The sequence below is a fragment of the Capra hircus genome, chromosome 8 (assembly GCF_001704415.2).
Source record: "Capra hircus breed San Clemente chromosome 8, ASM170441v1, whole genome shotgun sequence".
NCBI lineage: Eukaryota > Metazoa > Chordata > Mammalia > Artiodactyla > Bovidae > Capra > Capra hircus.
In genome coordinates, this window is record NC_030815.1 from 99,739,651 (window position 1) to 99,757,591 (window position 17,941).

The 17,941-nt window shown below is 39.7% G+C and overlaps 1 protein-coding gene across 1 annotated transcript in view; it reads right to left on the reverse strand.

Annotated features, from left to right (window-relative positions):
- The window catches only part of SVEP1 (sushi, von Willebrand factor type A, EGF and pentraxin domain containing 1), a 210,261-nt gene that overhangs the window by 82,529 nt on the left and 109,791 nt on the right, over nt 1-17,941 (reverse strand). The window contains 6 exon segments of the mRNA XM_013966263.2: nt 4,820-4,981; nt 6,387-6,548; nt 8,378-8,611; nt 9,642-9,806; nt 14,696-14,804; nt 16,859-16,980. Of these exon segments, the coding sequence (XP_013821717.2) occupies nt 4,820-4,981; nt 6,387-6,548; nt 8,378-8,611; nt 9,642-9,806; nt 14,696-14,804; nt 16,859-16,980 (954 nt within the window).

Sequence of the window (17,941 nt, forward strand, 5' to 3'; positions counted from 1 at the left end):
TGGAAGTTCATGGTTCATGTAATGCTGAAGCCTGGCTTGGAGAATTTTGAGCATTACTTTACTAGCGTGTGAGCTGAGTGCAACTGTGCAGTAGTTTGAGCATTCTTTGGCATTGCCTTTCTTTGGGATTGGAATGAAAACTGACCTTTTCCAGTCCTGTGGTCACTGTTGAGTTTTCCAAATTTGCTGGCATATTGAGTGCAGCACTTTCACAGCATCATCTTTCAGGATTTGAAACAGCTCAACTGGAATTCCATCACCTCCACTAGTTTTGTTTGTAGTGATGCTTCCTAACGCCCACTTGACTTCATATACAAGGATGTCTGGCTCTAGGTGAGTGTGAGTGATCATACCATCGTGATTATCTGGGTCATGAAAATCTTTTTTGTGCAGTTCTTCTGTGTATTCTTGTCACCTCTTCTTAATATCTTCTGCTTCTGTTAGGTCCGCACCATTTCTGTCCTTTATTGAGCCCATCTTTGCATGAAATGTTACCTTGGTATCTCTAATTTTCTTGATGGGATCTCTAGGCTTTTCCATTCTACTGTTTTCCTTTATTTCTTTGCATTGATTGCTAAGGGAGGCTTTCTTATCTTTCCTTGCTATTCTTTGGAACTCTGCATTCAAATGGGTATATCTTTCCTTTTCTCCTTTGCTTTTTGCATCCCTTCTTTTCATAGCTATTTGTAAGGCCTCCTCAGACAGCCATTTGGCTTTTTTGCATTTCTTTTTCCTGGGATGATCTTGATTGCTGTCTCCTGTACAATGTCATGAACCTCTGTCCATAGTTCATCAGGCACCCTGTCTATCAAATCTAGTCCCTTAAATCTATTTCTCACTTCCACTGTATAGTCATAAGGATTTGATTTAGGTCATACATGAATGGTCTAGTGGTTTTCCCCACTTTCTTCAATTTCAGTCTGAATCTGGCAATAAGGAGTTCATGATCTGAGCCACAGTCAGCTCCTGGTCTTGTTTTTGCTGACTGTATAGAGCTTCTCCATCTTTGGCTGCAAAGAATATAATCAATCTGATTTTGGTGTTGGCCATTTGGTGATGTCCATGTATAGAGTCTTCTCTTGTGCTGTTGGAAGAGGGTGTTTGCTATGACCAGTGTGTTCTCTCGGCAAAACTCTATTAGCCTTTGCCCTGCTTAATTCTGTACTCCAAGGCCAAATTTGCCTATTACTCCAGGTGTTTCTTAACTTCCTACTTTTGCATTCCATCCCCTATAATGAAAAGGACATCTTTTGGGGGTGTTAGTTCTAGAAGGTCTTGTAGGTCTTCATAGAACCGTTCAACTTCAGCTTCTTCAGTGTTACTAGTCAGGGCATAGACCTGGAGTACTGTGATACTGAATGGTTTGCCTTGGAAACAGACAGAGATCATTCTGTCATTTTTGAGATTGCATCCAAGTACTGCATTTTGGACTCTTTTGTTGACTATGATGGCTACTCCATTTCTTCTAAGGGATTCTCCCCACAGTAGTAGATGTAACGGTCATCTGAGTTAAATTCAGCCATTCCAGTCCATTTTAGTTCGCTGATTCCTAAAATGTTGACGTTCGTTCTTGCCCTCTCCTGTTTGACCACTTCCAATTTGCCTTGATTCATGGACCTGACATTCCAGGTTCCTATGCAATACTGCTCTTTTCAGCATCGGACCTTGCTTCTATCACCAGTCTCATCCACAACTTGGTGTTGTTTTTGCTTTGGCTCCATCCCTTCATTCTTTCTGGAGTTATTTCTCCAATGATCTCCATTAGCATACTTTAAGTTCAAAGGCTATATAATGCAAAAAGTGATACATCAGCAAAAAATAAGGCAAACTGTACAACATGCCCATAAAAATAAAGCAGTACAGAAAGAAAAAGAGGAAAAGGAGAGAAAGAAGGGGCAGGGAGAAAGGGGGTTGATTAAAAACTACAGAAATGTATATGAGGGACTATTCTAGAACTCACACACACTTAAAGTAAAAACAAAATGGTGCTTATCCAGCACTGCAGGGGAAAGCGTCATTGCCAATTACTATTGATTTTCCACTCAAGACAAGTAGAATGTGGTTAAACATATGCTAGGAATATTAGAAATAGAGCAGTTACCAGAAGTTTAAAGAATTTCTGGGAATTACAATTTCTTAATTGTGGCAATTTGGTATTAGAAAACCTCAAGGATTATTTGGAAACTTCAAGGAAAAAAAATTGTCAAATATGAACTTATTTCACTGTAAAAATCCTAGTTGGCTTTTGCAGTTGGAGGGAGGGAGGAAGGGAAAGAGAGAAGACTTATTTTTCCTGCAGACTTTCTTCCAAAGTTAGACTGTATACTGACAAAATAAGAGAGTCTTTGGTAGATCTCTTTCAACCATAATGTGAGGTTTTGTTTGACTTTTAATTAAAAAAAAAAATCCACAGCTGGTATTACACAACACGCATGGTTTATGAGTTTCAAGTAGTTCCTAGCTAACCTTTCTTCTCATTTCTTCAGTGAAGCATTAGGTTGATGAACACTACTTGCCCAGTTCCTCATGTCTAAGAGGCTTTCATCTACTGTGATTCTGGATCTGAGATTCAAACAGATGCAGCATATAAAACATATATTTAGGGTAGCATTCAACTTACAGGGACTGTAACTCCCAGAACGCAATGCTGCCCCCTGCCCCCTCCCCACATCTACACTCAAAACATTCTAAGTATTCATTTTCTAGGAATCTCAGTCTCTAACTGGATACAGATGTATATATGTGTGTGTACCTTGGGGAAATCAGGAACCACCAGACTAGCTTATTAAAACATCACTCATTCAATAAGAGATGTTTTTAAACTTTCAGATTGTCATGCATACGTCCTAAGTCGTTTCAGTCGTGTCTGACTCTGTGTGACCCCATGGACTGCAGACTGCCAGGCTTCTCTCTCCATGGGATTCTCCATGCAAGAATACTAGAGTGGGTTGCCATTCTTTTCTCCAGGGGATCTTCCCCATCCAGGGATCAAACTGGTGTCTCTTAAGTCTACCTGCATGCGGGTGGGTTCTTTACCACTAGTGCCACCTGGGAAGTCCACATTGCCACAGGCCTTGGGTTTTTCAATAAGGGTATATAGAATGGGTAGGACACACAATTTTTTAAAAAGTCATTTTTCGCCAGGCATGCTTGTTCTGTTCCCAGTGGTGTCACAGACAGAGGTAAACAACTTTCTATTTTTTTGCAAAGTTCTACTGAATTGCAACGTCACTGCAGGTTGTTTTTTTAAGTTTCTGGCAATAGGCTGACATTGATTTGTCAGATGGAGTCCCACTGTCATTTTAAGTTTTCATTTTTTACTTTTGTTTCTGTCTTCCAGTTTTTACACTGCTGGAAAGCTGTACCTGGTAAGGATGTTAGAACTATTTGAAATTGAAACTGTATTCTTCATATTTCTATTTAACCAGTGGTTCCCAATGTGGGGTCCCTGGACCAAGCAGAATCAGCATCACCTGAGAATGTCCAACTATTTGTGACCCCATGGACTATACAGTCCATGGAATTCTCCAGGCCAGAATACTGGAGTGGGGAGCCTTTCCCTTCCCTGGGGATCTTCCCAACCCAGGGACTAAACCCAGGTCTCCCGCATTGCAGGCAGATTCTTTACCAGCTGAGCCAAAAGGGAAGCCCAAGAATACTGGGGTGGGTAGCCTATCCTTTCTCTAATGGGTCTTCCCAACCCAGGAATTGAACCAGGGTCCCCTGCATTGCAGACGGATTCTTTACCAACTGTGCTATCAGGCAAGCCTGAGAACTAGTTAGAAATGCAAATTCTCAGGGCCTTTACCAGACCTGTTGAATTAAAATCTCTGGGGTGGCCCCAGGAATCCACGTTTCAACAAACCCTCCATGGTGACACGTGAGAAACAAAAATTAGTGCATTTTAGAATCTGGGGCAACTCTGGGTTTCCCTTGTGGCTCAGTGGTAAAGAACCCGCCTGCAATGAGGGAGACATGGGTTCGATCCCTCAGTAGGGAAGATCCCCTGGAGAAGGAAATGGCTACCTCCTCCAGTACTCTTGCCTGGAGAATCCCAAGGACAGAAGAGGCTGGTGGGCTCCAGTCCATGGGGTCACAGAAGAGTCAGACATAAACAACAACATTGGGAGAGGGGGGATCTCCAGAAGAAAACCAGTAAACTTACACCAGAATTCTCTGGGGGTGGAGACTGGGTTTCAATATTTTTAACATGTTACGGACTGGGGCATTTTTTGCAGAAATTAACTCCTGTGGCCTAATGATCTGGTATATAAGTGAATATTGAAACATTCTGGTCAATAATGTTTAGGTAACAAAAGATGTACTAAGATGTCTCTAGTCAATAAGTGGCTACAATACTGATATGAATGTGCAACGATTCTAGTAGGCAGTCAGAGTGGATAACCACTCGTGAAAATCTTCAAACTGCAGGGAACAAAGGTCACAATCCGAAGGATGTATTTTTTGAGTTTCAAGGAACATAAGATAAGACCTCATTTTGTACATGAAAATCTAAGTTCCTGGTTGACAAGTATTTCTCTCATACTATGTGGTCACATGGTTACTAGTGTTGAGGCCTGGGACCAAGTCATGTGCTTCTTGTGTGTCCCTAACAGTACCAGGATGGTGTTTATATTATGGGTGTTTACACTTAAGTACCGACTGGCTGAATAGAAGGAAACACTCTATGAAGAGACAGTTATTTACATTCTTTGCATATAGCAGACATATGGCTCTGCTAACAAGATTCCACTCTTCCATGCAGAGAACCTAGCACAGGCTTGGGGAAAAAAAAAAAGCAATGTGTGTAAGACTTAACCTCCACAAGCAGAAATGTCCACAGCTCCTCTCTTCACAGTTGAAGTGTTTTCTGGACATACGAGGCACCCCCGGGAACCAAATGCTGGCTGATAGCTGCCCAGTGGACATGATTCGCATGTTTCAAGCCCATTTGATGAGTAGGTGCCTTGTTTACACTGAGCTAAAATGAAAAATGTAATATGGTTAATAATAATGACATCAACTGTACGAAAGTAGCACTGTGTACAATAGGGTTTTCCATATTTTCATTTTTTTAGGATAAAATGAGGGTCACAAAGAACTCCAAGCAGACACATTATCTTTTAGATTCTTCATACTTCTGTATGCTAATAAGCTATAGGCTCATTTCCAGTTCCTTCTATTATGACCCAGCATGGTGTTGGACACATCGAAAATGTCGATAAATAGTTTTGCAGTGAAGTTAGAAATCTGCGTCTGACCAGGTCCAGCTGTTACAGGGAAACTTGCTCTTGTACAAGTTCCCAGCTTGTACGCTGTTTTCTGGAGTGACAGAAACAAAACCTACAATTGGGCTTTCCTCTCGTCACTATGCTGGCACCATTTTCACCGTAAATAAGAACTGGCCCTCTTACCTCCTCATGGTTACAGACACCATTTCATTTGAGGGTTGGCAGAGGAGGAAGTAAGAGTAGTCTTAGCATGAGGCCCAGAGAGGTGAATTGAGCAACTTTCCAAAGCGCACAGCAGTGATTCTGTAGTGAGTGGGCCTCGGGCCAGATTCCCCCAGTGCACTGTCCTCTCCTTCCGCCCTTTCCTCCAGATTAATCTCACTTTCAGCGACGCCAGCATTTTCAGGGCATGTGCAGTCGCCCAGCACTGCTCCCAAGTTTACACGTGTCATGAAGCACCCACACCTGCACTGGCAGCAACAGGCAAGGAGGAACAAGCCTGCAACTCCTTCTTTCAGACGCATCTTAGCCACAACGGGAAAGAGATGTTTCCATGAGGAATGGTCACTGAGAATAACAGCAACAATGTTTTGGAAAGGCTGGATAATTTAGTAGCAAGAAGATGTGCATATGGGTCTGCAGTTATTCATTTCCAAGTAAATGGAGTTAATCTCATCATATCAAATATTATTCAAACAAAAACACCAGTCTATATCTGATGCAGGATACAGCATGCTTGGAGCTGGTGCATGGGATGACCAGAGAGATGTTATGGGGAGGGAGGTGGGGGGGTCATGTTGGGAACGCATGTAAGAATAAAGATTTAAAATTAAAAAAAAAAAAAAAAGAAAAAGCAGCCCAATGCTTGCTAAGTCATGAAAGTCCCTTCTACCGGTTAATGTGAGATTCACTAAAACACGTGGAATTAACTGATGAAAACAGATTAGAGTTCTTGACAGTGGAGTTTGATTTAGACAGCAATGGGCTATACCAAAAGGAAGGTAAATGGACTTCTCTGAGTGAGGGAAACATTCAAATAATCGCTTATAACTGAAAGAAAGAAAAAAAATCAGTTTTGGTAATGCTCGTATTTCAGCCTATTTGCTAGCGAGGTTTCCTAAGTGGAAATAAAATTCAGGCTTCTGGTCTAACTACCTTTGCATTCCGAGCTGCTCCTTGAATGGAGATATTCGGTGTAAGTCCCAGTCGGACAGGGTTTGCACTCAAGCTGCCCTTCTTCATCTTGATAGGAGCCCATCAAGCAACTCTCACAGACAGAATGCTCCAGGGAATAGTAGGTTCCCAAAGGGCAGTTGACTGAAAACAAGCAGGAAACACTGAATATTGTATGGAACATACTTTGTCCCTTAGGTATGAGACAAATAAAGCATGCTTCCAGCTACTATTGTTTATAAGTTAAATTTCACTGTCAAAGGTTTACTCACAAGATAAATTTTCCATAAATGTAGTCCTCTAAACCAACAGACAGATTTTTTTTTGAGAAAGTGCAAATTCTTAACTGACCAAGCTTATAGCTTATAGGATGGGGGCTTTGAAGTGTGGGTTAAAGCATAAACCAGATCATTCTGGAAACACACAGCGAATGGAAGAAAAATAAAGCAGTTAATTTGGTGCTTTGACATATTAAAAATGGTTTCTTCACTGTTCTTCTGAATGGTTTCCCTTATGAAACTGTACATTACAGCATCACTTCTAAATGTAGCATCACTACAAAAACAGACAAAGGTGGGGAGCTTAGAACAAATGAGTTAAGTTGACCCCTCTCCCTCCTTAGATTGCACTGAAGTCATGTGCAAGTCTGAGGCAACCTCAGACCCAAAGACCCTGCGGAAACTGACCAGTTTCAAAACCTTCCTTCCCTGGAGATTTGGTCTACTATTTTGGCAGGCTCGGAGTGCAGAATTTCTGAAATCAAAGTGGGATATTAAGTTCCCTGAGAGGTTGCTATCAAAGTTAGCATTCTTCCAGAGAGAACACCTGAAAGAATCACTTGGGTGATTATCAGGCAACTTACTAAAATTTCAGATTCCAAGGACCTGACCTCAAAGGGTCAGGAGGCATCCCCTGTGGATTGGGACCTGAATCAAGCTGCAATCTGACAAGCACTTCAGGGGATGCTGACACAGGTAGTCTGAAGACCACACTGAGAAATGCAAAACTCTGGCCAAGGCAATTCCAGATTTTTACTTACAAGTTGAGAAAGAAACAAGAGGGGGCTCAGAATGACAATATTAATGTGCTTTTGATGAGCTGGGTTTATTCCAGTGTGAAAAACCTAGCTGAGCTCTGGGAATAGCAATGAGAACTGTTGATGAAGGTTTTCTGACCAGGACACAATATCCCACACTATAGAGAGATTAACAGAAGCCTCATGTCATTTGGTTCTGTTTGAGCATGTAGATTTTGCTTGGAGGAGACTCTGCTATCTATAAATGATGACTGGCTTAGGAAAGAGACTGGAATTGACTCAGATTGTGACAGTCTAAAGTCAGTAAAAGCTAAGGGATTGTGGGGGGAGGGGAAAAGGGGACTGGCACTTTAATGGGTCTGGGGTCTCTTTGGGGGTGATGGAAATGTTTTGGAACTGTGATAGAGGTAATGGTTGAATGTCACTGTGACTATACTAAACACCACTAAACTGCATACTTCAAAATGGTTCATTTTATGCTATGTGAATTTTGTGTTGGCTGCCTGGGTGAGTATATCACCTGAATCACTTATTGTCTTAAAAGACTTAGTTCTTAGCCTCTTGGCTTCGGTTTTCTCATGCATAAAATATACTTAATAATAATGGTACCTCATACAGTAGCTAAACAGGATTAAACAAGACAGGGTCTCAGTCAGCACACAGAGGTGGTCAGCAAAGTTTTAGTTTTTGTCACTGGAGTTGCTGCTGAAAGCTGAGAGGTCTAAAGATCTAGAAATAAAACTAAGATTTGAGTCCCTTACCTAAAGTAATCTTATCCTGACCAATAGTAGTATCTAGACTTTTGAGACAAAAAGCACATAACAATAACAAAATGTAGGTTTCAGGACTGTCACCCTTTACAGTCGTAGGGTGACTCGACCTGTGTCATCTGACCCAACAGGCACCAAATATTTTTGGCAACAGCGAGAAATCTTACCACACATTCGGCCTCTCAGCACAGAGCCCGGTCTGCAGAAGAGGAAAGCCTTTTCTGTTTCTAAGGAATTGCTGTCAGCTACAAGCATTTCAGAGGCAAGCTGAAAGGAATACATGGGCTCCTTAGTAAGGGTCCTTTTCAGTCGATTTGTGATCGTTTCCAACGTTTTAATGAGTCGCTGCTGATTTTCCAATTCAAGGGTATCGTTTCTTTCATCAGGTAATGGCACACTAGCTGAGATAAAAACAAAACAAAAGAAAACACACACACACATCATGTTGCAGCAAGCCATTTGGAGTGAGTTTTTACCCTAAAAAATGACATATATTAACTTTAAAAATGCATTCCAATATACACTAGGTAGAGACAAATACTGTTTGATTCCACTTATACAGGGGACCTGCTGCTGCTGCTGCTGCTGCTGAGTCGCTTCAGTCATGTCTGACTCTGTGCGACCCCATAGACAGCAGCCCACCAGGCTCCCCCGTCCCTGGGATTCTCCAGGCAAGAACACTGGAGTGGGTTGCCATGTCCTTCTCCAATGCATGAAAGTGAAAAGTGAAAGTGAAGTTGCTCAGTCGTGCCTGACTTTAGCGACCCCATGGACTGCAGCCTACCAGGCTCCTCCATCCATGGGATTTTTCAGGCAAGAGTACTGGAGTGGGGTGCCATTGCCTTCTCCGATACGAGGGACCTAGAATAGTCAAATTCAAAGTCAGAAAGAACACTAGGAGTAGATCCTGGGGTCAGGTCGGGGGTGGGGAGCGGGAATGGGGACTTAGTGTTGAATGGGGACAGAGTTTCAGTTTAGGAAAGTGAAAAATCCAGGAGATAGATGATGGTGGGAGATGATGAATGTATTTAATGCCACTGAATTGTACAGTTAAATATGGTTAAAATAGTATGTTTTATATTATGTGACTTTTTAATCACAATTAAAAGAACATTCCAGGAAAGATACACACAAATTTAAATTATTATTTACTGAGTAGCTAGTACATGGAGAATATTAAGAACAACATGTTTTGTTTACATGCCTTAGTTCAACATGTCAAGATGAGTTTGAAGCCGGGGGCTTGTTGCTATGAGAATCATAAAATATATCTGTGATATTATGAAAAATAACAGAACAGGTGATTGTGCTTGCCCTAATATACAGTTCCAGGGTAATTTCCTAATACTGACAACACAGAGAAAGTTTGAAAATAGATCTCCAACCAAGAATTTCCCATTATATTAACCTTTTCAAACAGTCTATTCTTACCTGTGATGTTAAAAATTAACCTAATTTTGTGGTCAGATAATGGGGCACTTCTTTCAATCCGTGAAGATCTGGCTTTGCCAGCACCCGTGGGTGTTTCTCGCACTGTGTCCTGGAAGTCACCGTAAGAGTAATCCAGCCTGTTGGCTGCACCCCAGCCACCAGGTCCTGAAAAGTTGGGGTAGAGAAATAAAAGATTGTAGAGCTGCATCTTTATCAGCTTTTAGGGTCTAATGTTCAGCCACAAATTACATGGTCTTTGATCACTATTTAAATTGCCCATAATGTTTTACATATAAAGTTTTGCCTATAATTTTATACTGTAGTCTTGGGCACTTCATATTAAATTTAGATTAGCAATGAACAAGCTATGCAGGCATTTAAACCATTCTATCTTCAGCCTAATAATTATAGTAAGTTTAGAGGAAATGGGAGGTGGGTATAGATTTTAATCAATGTCTATTTCCTTTCAGGGTTTGTTCCATTCTTGTCTTTTTTAATATCAGTGTCACAAACTGAATGTGCATAAACAGTTTTCCCTTTGTGAAGATTATTTAAGATATTTGCATATCTGCATATTTTAAATATAAACATACTGTACTTTAAACAAAGATAATAACAAAGATAATACTGTGTATATATTATTTGCTAATCACTTTTCAAATTTTCTCAACAATATATTATAATATTTGTGTCAAATAGTTTAATGTCTTTTTCTATAGCTATGCTAGTTTCGGAGGGCAGCATTATGAGTTAAATGTTTACACACTTAAGAAACTGCTGGAGGCAGTATGCCGTGCTTAGTCACTCAGTCATGTCAGACTCTCCAGGAATTGCATCCTGCCAAGCTCCTCTGTCCATGGAATTCTCCAGGCAAAAATACTAAAGTGGGTTGCCATGTCCTCCTCCAGGGAATCTTCCCAAACCAAGGATCAAATCCAGGACTTCTTTACTGTCTGAGCCACCGGGGAAGCCCAAGGATCCTGGAGTGGGTTGCCATACCCTCTTGCAGGGGATCTTCCCATCCCAGGGATCAAACCCAGGTCTCCCACAATGCAGGCAGATTCTTGACCATCTGAGCCACCAGGGAGGCCATGAATACTGGAGTGAGTAGCATGGTTTTATGTGTCTCTTTAGATGCCTTCCATATCATGCGTGACCAACTGCATGGTTCAGACGGTAACTTCTTGATAAATGAGGTATGCCTGTACAATCTTAATCAAGCTACTTTCATTACTCTGGATCTCAGTTTCTTTATGTCTACATTGAGATAATTATTCCTATCTTATAGGTCTGCAGAATAACAGCTAGTTCATGCAAACTAGCTCATAGACTAGTTTTTGGACTAGCTTTTAGACTCATTCTAAAAGCTCAGTGAGAGTAAATAATATTAATATTGATGTAGGCACGCTGTTGTTGCTTAGTTATGTGCTTTAAACATCAAATCTATTTATACAGGTTTGTCCACTTAAGTAAGTTGGTTTTTGAGTTTCTTTTTTAGCTTAATTCATGCTTTTAGCCACTTAAAAAGAACTAGATCAATAGTTTTATTTTTCACTTAAACATTTTTCCCTACAAGTGTCATGTAGCCATTGTAAAAAACACAACACCACAAAATCCCAGAGGAACAAAGAGAAACATGTAAAAGATTGTCTATAATTCCACCACACAGAAATAATGACCATAAAATTTTAGCCAAGAATATTTTCTATGAATAAACACACACATACACATTTATGCACACATATTATATATATGCATACATATTATATATATGCATACATATTATATATGAATATATAAACACATACATACACATTTATGCACACACACACACACAGTGTGTGGTAGCTCAGGTAGTAGAGTCTACTCGCTATGCGGGAGACCCGGGTTTGAGCCCTGGGTGGAGGAGATGCTCTGGAGAAGGAAATGGCAACCTACTCCAGTATTCTTGCCTGGACAATCCCATGGACGGAGGAGCATGACAGGCAACAGTCCACGGGGTCACAAAGAGTCAGATGTGACTGAGTGACTTCACTTGCTTTCTTTATATATATATATATGTATACAGCTAGAATAAATATAAACATACTGTACTTTTAACAAAATAAGATCATGCTATATGAATATTATTTGCTAATCACTTTTTAAATTTTCTCAACAATATAATATTTCTGTGTCAAATGGTTTAATATCTTTTTCTATAGCTAAACTTCCTTGGTGGCTCAGACAGTAAAGCATCTGTCTACAATGTGGGAGACCTGGGTTCCATCCCTGGATTGGGAAGATCCGCTGGAGAAGGAAATGGCAATCTACTCCAGTACTATTGCCTGGAAAATTCCATGGACAGAGGAGCCTGGTAGGCTACAGTCCATGGGGTCACAAAGAGTCGGACACGACTGAGCGACTTCACTTTCCTTTCACTTTCACTACAAACTAAGTTTATATTTTCAGACTTTGAGGTTATTTCAAAATTTTAGAACATCCTTGTACTACACTATGTCATAAAATCTTCTCACCATCAGTGAGAAGACACCACCCAATTCCATAAATACCCAAATGAAATATGTACATCTTGGAATTTACAAAATATGGTACATGTTTGTACATTAGTATGACTTTTATCTTGAGAAATATCCTCAGATGGGTCTGAGCATTTTTAACCCTTTAGTTACATATTGCCAAATGCTCTTCAATTTCTTCTCTACACACAATATGTGAGTATAATTTTTATCTCATGACACCTTTGCCAACTCTGGGTATTGAGATTTTTACTCAAATTTGTTCATCAGACAGGATAAAAAATGGCATCTCACTTTAATTTTAATCTGAACTACATGAGTAGTATAAGATCTAATCATTTTAGTATATTTACTGGCCCTTTCTTTTCCACACATTATGACATGCCAAGGTGGTATAAATATTACTGATTTTGTGAGTGGTGTAAAGACACTCGAGGAAGAAGGTTTGCCTCTCAGGATCCCTTGCATCACTTGCACCATACAGTATTCAGATTCTTACAGGATGACACCCATCACCCGTCACAAAGTCTCATGATGATAGCCGACTCCCTCTGTGTGCAGTCCTGTACCCTTGCAACCTACCTCGACAATCTGGGGGCAGCGGGAACCTGGGTCACGTGTGACAGAAGAGGCACTGGTATTCTAGAGGTGCCACTGCCAACGCCCCCACCAAGGCCACTTTGTGTTCTTCTGTCTAAAACTTTAACTTCCATTATGTTCACTGAGAAGTTGTTTATAATCGTTAAAACTGGAAAACAAACTCAAAGTCTACCAATAGGAAACTGTTTATATAAATTATAGCAAATTCATAAAATATGTAGTCATTAAAACTGCATTGAACACACTGGTATATTTAAAATGGATAACCAACAAAGATCCATGTACAGCACATGGAACTCTATTCAATGTTATGTGGCAGCCTTGATGGCAGTGGGGGTTTGGAGGAGAATGGATAATGTCTATTTATGGCTGAATCCCTTCACTGTTCATCTATCACAACACTGTTAATCAGCTATACCCCAATACAAAATAAAAAGTTCAAAAAATTGCACTGAAATATTTATGACATAAAAGTATCCTCGATAAAATATTAACTAGAAAATCATGTTTACGAAATAGTATGGGTCTACACTCAAATGCAGTACAGTAATATACACATTAATATAGTAACAATTATTTCTGGAACTGCAGGTTATCTCAACTTTATTCTTTTAGTATTTTTCAAATTTTTGCAAAAAACATATATGCAGAAATAATATTTTTCAATTTAAAAGCTCTAAAGCAATAGTCAATATCACTCAATGCTAAATCACTAAGAGAAATATGATTAGTGTCAAAAACAAAAAGAATGTCCACTCTCATGTGAATTAATACTGCTTCAAATAATCTAAGCACTTTACTTTCTTTTGTATTTCCTCATTTAATCCTTACAACAGCCCTATGAGCTCAGCACTCTTACACACCCAGTTTAAAGATGAGAAAATTGAGGCACAGAGTGGTTTGAGAACTTAAGCTCTTCCCCTGCCTCCTGCTGCTGCTGCTGCTAAGTCACTTCAGTCGTGTCTGACTCTGTGTGACCCCATAGACGGTAGCCCACCAGGCTCCCCCGTCCCTGGGATTCTCCAGGCAAGAACACTGGAATGGGTTGCCATTTCCTTCTCCAATGCATGAAAGTGAAAAGTGAAAGTGAAGTCGCTCAGTCGTGTCCGACTCTTTGCGACCCCATGGACTCCTAGCAGCCTAGCAGGCTCCTCCGCCCATGGGATTTCCCAGGCAAGAGTACTGGAGTGGGGTGCCATTGCCTTCTCCTCCCCTGCCTCCTAGTTGCTGGGTAAGCCAGGATTCAGACATTTACTAGTTGGTTGTAGAATTCATGTATTTAACCAGGACGGTATCACCACTGTGTTCTAAAACATTTCTCTGCAAGTTCTGTAGAGACAGTTTTATAAGAATGAAATAAAAATAAGTATAATTACTGGAAAGGACAAAGAAATCCCATAACACACTTTGGAGTACACTTAATAAAAGTTGTATGTCAATTATTTCTTTAAAAAACAGAAGATAAAAACATTCAGAGTCTACATGAAGAAAACATCCAAATTCTACTTGAAGGTATATCAGACTGGAATAGATTGAGTCTTAACATATTATAAGTGAGGAATGTGAATATTTTACATGTATTACTATTTTGAATAAATGACTTCCAATTTAAGTTAAATGCCATATAAAAATTGCCATTAGTACCTTATAACTATTACTACTCTAAGACATCATACAAATATTTGAATTTTGCAATCACAATGTGACTTAGTTTTCTTAGTATTTATCATCCTGAAGCATTCTGGCTAATATTTTGAAAGAATTACATATCTATAAATATCATTACACACAGGATCAGGTTATCCAGTCATCCTAGAACTTTTGATGAATAAATAAGTGAAAGGTTATTTTTCTAATTTGCCCCACTCTTCTGGAATGATTTTCTTAGCCTGCACAACAGTTTTCCCAACTACCCACACTAAATAATTTCATTACCGATTGCAAAGCCATTTTCATAGTCATAATTATATTCAAGGCAGTATTTTTTGGTCAAGTCCTCCAATCGGCAGTCAATGTCATCAGCATCACTACAAAATGACGGGACCTGTAAAAAAAAAAATGAAAGAGGACAAACTGTGCTTCACATCTGGGAGTGCCTTGGATAAGCTCTATGCTCCTGTTCTTCACATCTCCATCAGCAGGAAGGAAGGAAGGACCCCAGAGCGCTCCCTGTCCTTAAAAAGGCCCCTGACCCTGCTCCTTGCCCTCCCCTACCTCCTCTCAGTGCTGTGGACCACCAAGATCAATCTCATGCCTTTTCCATCACTTACCACGAGAAACTCAGGACTCCCGGGATATCTGTCTCTGAACTTTCACCCCAACTGAGTTTTGTTTTTTTTTCAATTGAAGTATAGCTGATTTACAATTTTCTATTAATGACTCTTTAGATGCCTTTTCTCTGGCCCTATCTCCCACCCTCCTCCAAGTAAAGTCCTTGAAAACGTTCCTTGGCGCCCTCTGAAGTTCACAGTCAAGAACCAGTCAAACCCTTATTAGTATTCACCTCCTCTCTCTGTGTTCTTTTCCCTTTCGCTCTCAATGAAACCTGACTTCCTTGTTTTTTTAGGTGGTGGTCATGGAGGTGAGGAAGTGCCCTCCTCACTCTTTAGTGCTGTTTCTAGCTCATACTCCCATGAACCTCCTTGAAGCCTGAGTTTTGAAGCTCCTGCAGTAAGCCATACCACACACTAATCTCCTTGTGCCCGTCACCTATAGCCCTCCCCTATTCCGAGTCACTTCCTCATGCCAAGAACCTTAGTAAGTGTCCCTGGTATAGCCCTGGGTGATTTCTATATTCAGCCAGCTGATCCTTCCATCACCTTGAATTCTCACTTCCTCTTCCATCTTCCAGCTTTACTTTGTCACTTACTCAGTCATACCCTCAGATCTTGTCATTACCAGTAACTGCACCCTCTCTTAGACCCAGGAATCCAACACCTCTTCTGTAACCCACTGACAGTGTCACCTCTTCACTGTCTCTCAGCCCCTGATGTCTTCACTTCCTTATTTACCTACCTTGGATCCCATCTTGATCCATCACCATAAATTACTTACTCCCTTGCACGCACCCTCCTTGGTCTGTCACCATGAATTACTCCTTTGCATGCACCCTTCTCAATTTGTCTGGAGAACTTTAACCCCAGTTAAATTGATTGCTCTGCTTTCTCCACATTTGTGCCCATATGCTCAACTATAGTTTGGGAGAAAACACATCCCTGCTTAAGGCCAGTCCTACATTTCTCTAGTATATTCATTTATGCTCTCCTAGAAGATCATTTTGTACCACATTCTCTTTTCTCAAACCTCTAACAACTCCTCCCCAGCCTTACTCCAGACTGATCATTCTCTATCTTTTTTCACAGATCAGACAGTCACAAACGATCCTTCTTTCACACACATCACATGTGGACTCACCCCTGTACCTGTGCTCATGTCCTCTACCCATTCCTGACACCTCTCTTTCTCACACTCTGTATCAAATCTACTACTATCGCATCTACTTTCAGAATCTATCCTAAATCTAAGCCACTCAACTCTGTTAGGGATATAAGTTGCTTAGAGGACTACGATTTCACAGAAGTTATATATACATACACATATATATAAACTATAAATATATAAAAAACATATATAAAACATTTATATACTCATATATATATATAGAACATTTCCTGCTTTCAAGATGCTCAATACACTTAAATACATTGCTTTGCTCTCCTGGAATCCCGAAAGAGTCCTAAATTTGCATGAAAAAGAAAACCCTTTAAATGTTCAGTGATCATAAAAGAAAAACAGACAACAAGGGCATTTCTGTCATACTTTAAACAACAAAGCAGACATTCTCAAACCAAAGGGACTCTAAGTTTTTCTGAATGTTTTAAAAAATTCAAAGTGCTTTAACACAGACTTACTTATAATTCACTCCAGGAGACCAAAACCTATGAATAATTCTAAATATGAGGAGCAAGTTTGGGTCACAAAGAAAAAGGAACTCATCAAGACAAAGAATTTCTGTTGCAGGTGATGCAGAGCAACTATGGAAAACTCAACAGCATCCTTTAAAATATGGCAAACAACCAAGGAACGCTACTGACATACCATTTTCCCCAGGGTGGTCTCAAATGCTTCAGAAAATTTCTTCAACAGATCTGTGTCATCACAGCGAGTTGCTTTGTACAGCATCTCAAAGGACTTGTACCCATGATTTGCAAAACGTTTTACTGGAAAAAACCAGTTTCAGTTGGTTAGTGTTTTCAAAACACAAATTTAATTTCTGTGGAATTAAATTGGTATTTTCATCCCAACATGGTTTATGGGATTGTTATAAAAACAAAAGTTGATAGTTAAGGAATGTTTCCAGGCATTAATCAATTGATCATAATAAACCACCAGCCAAGCAGCCATGTACCCAGTTACCTGGTGATATATTTGCTTTCATATATTATTCTTAACCTTCCAATCATATGTCAAAGTGAACATTTAAGGGAGAAAGAGATACAAACATTTTTTTCATTATATTCCTGGGAATCTTTGAAAAATTCTGGTTGCAAAGATATGATATAAGTTTATAATGTATATTTTTATATTATATTTTCAATCAATAGACACTAAAAAATTTCTGAATGGTATGTGAAATTATATTTCTTAACAGTGTAATTTCACAGAGATAAACTTTTCCTTGGATCAGAAGTTTAGAAGTTAAGACTCAGCAAGAAGTCTCAAAATATTCACAGTCTCCTAACAATATCAATATTAAAATCCTACGGTCTAAATCTTTGATAGAGGTGAGTAATATCACTTATATTTACCAAATTTAGGAACGATACAGCTCAAGTAAGTGGATTTTACTTTGTAAGACACTGGCATTTAAACTCCATCTACAGTAGTGGATCAAAGATTCACTCAGAGATTATTATTTACACAAGATGAAGACATTGGATTATCTTTAGGATAATACACAAGGTTACAGAATAGATCTAAATCACTTCCAAAAAAGAGTATGACTGATCTGACTGCATCAAGCATATAGGCTCTTAGTTTAAATATAAGTTCTTCTCCAGACATCAGACTATACTTTAGTTCAAGTTTACAGCTCAAGAATGACATGCTGACTCTTCTGACAATTCTGGTAAATAATAATGAAGGGGCCAAGATGGTTTTCCTATAAACTGAGTCTTATCC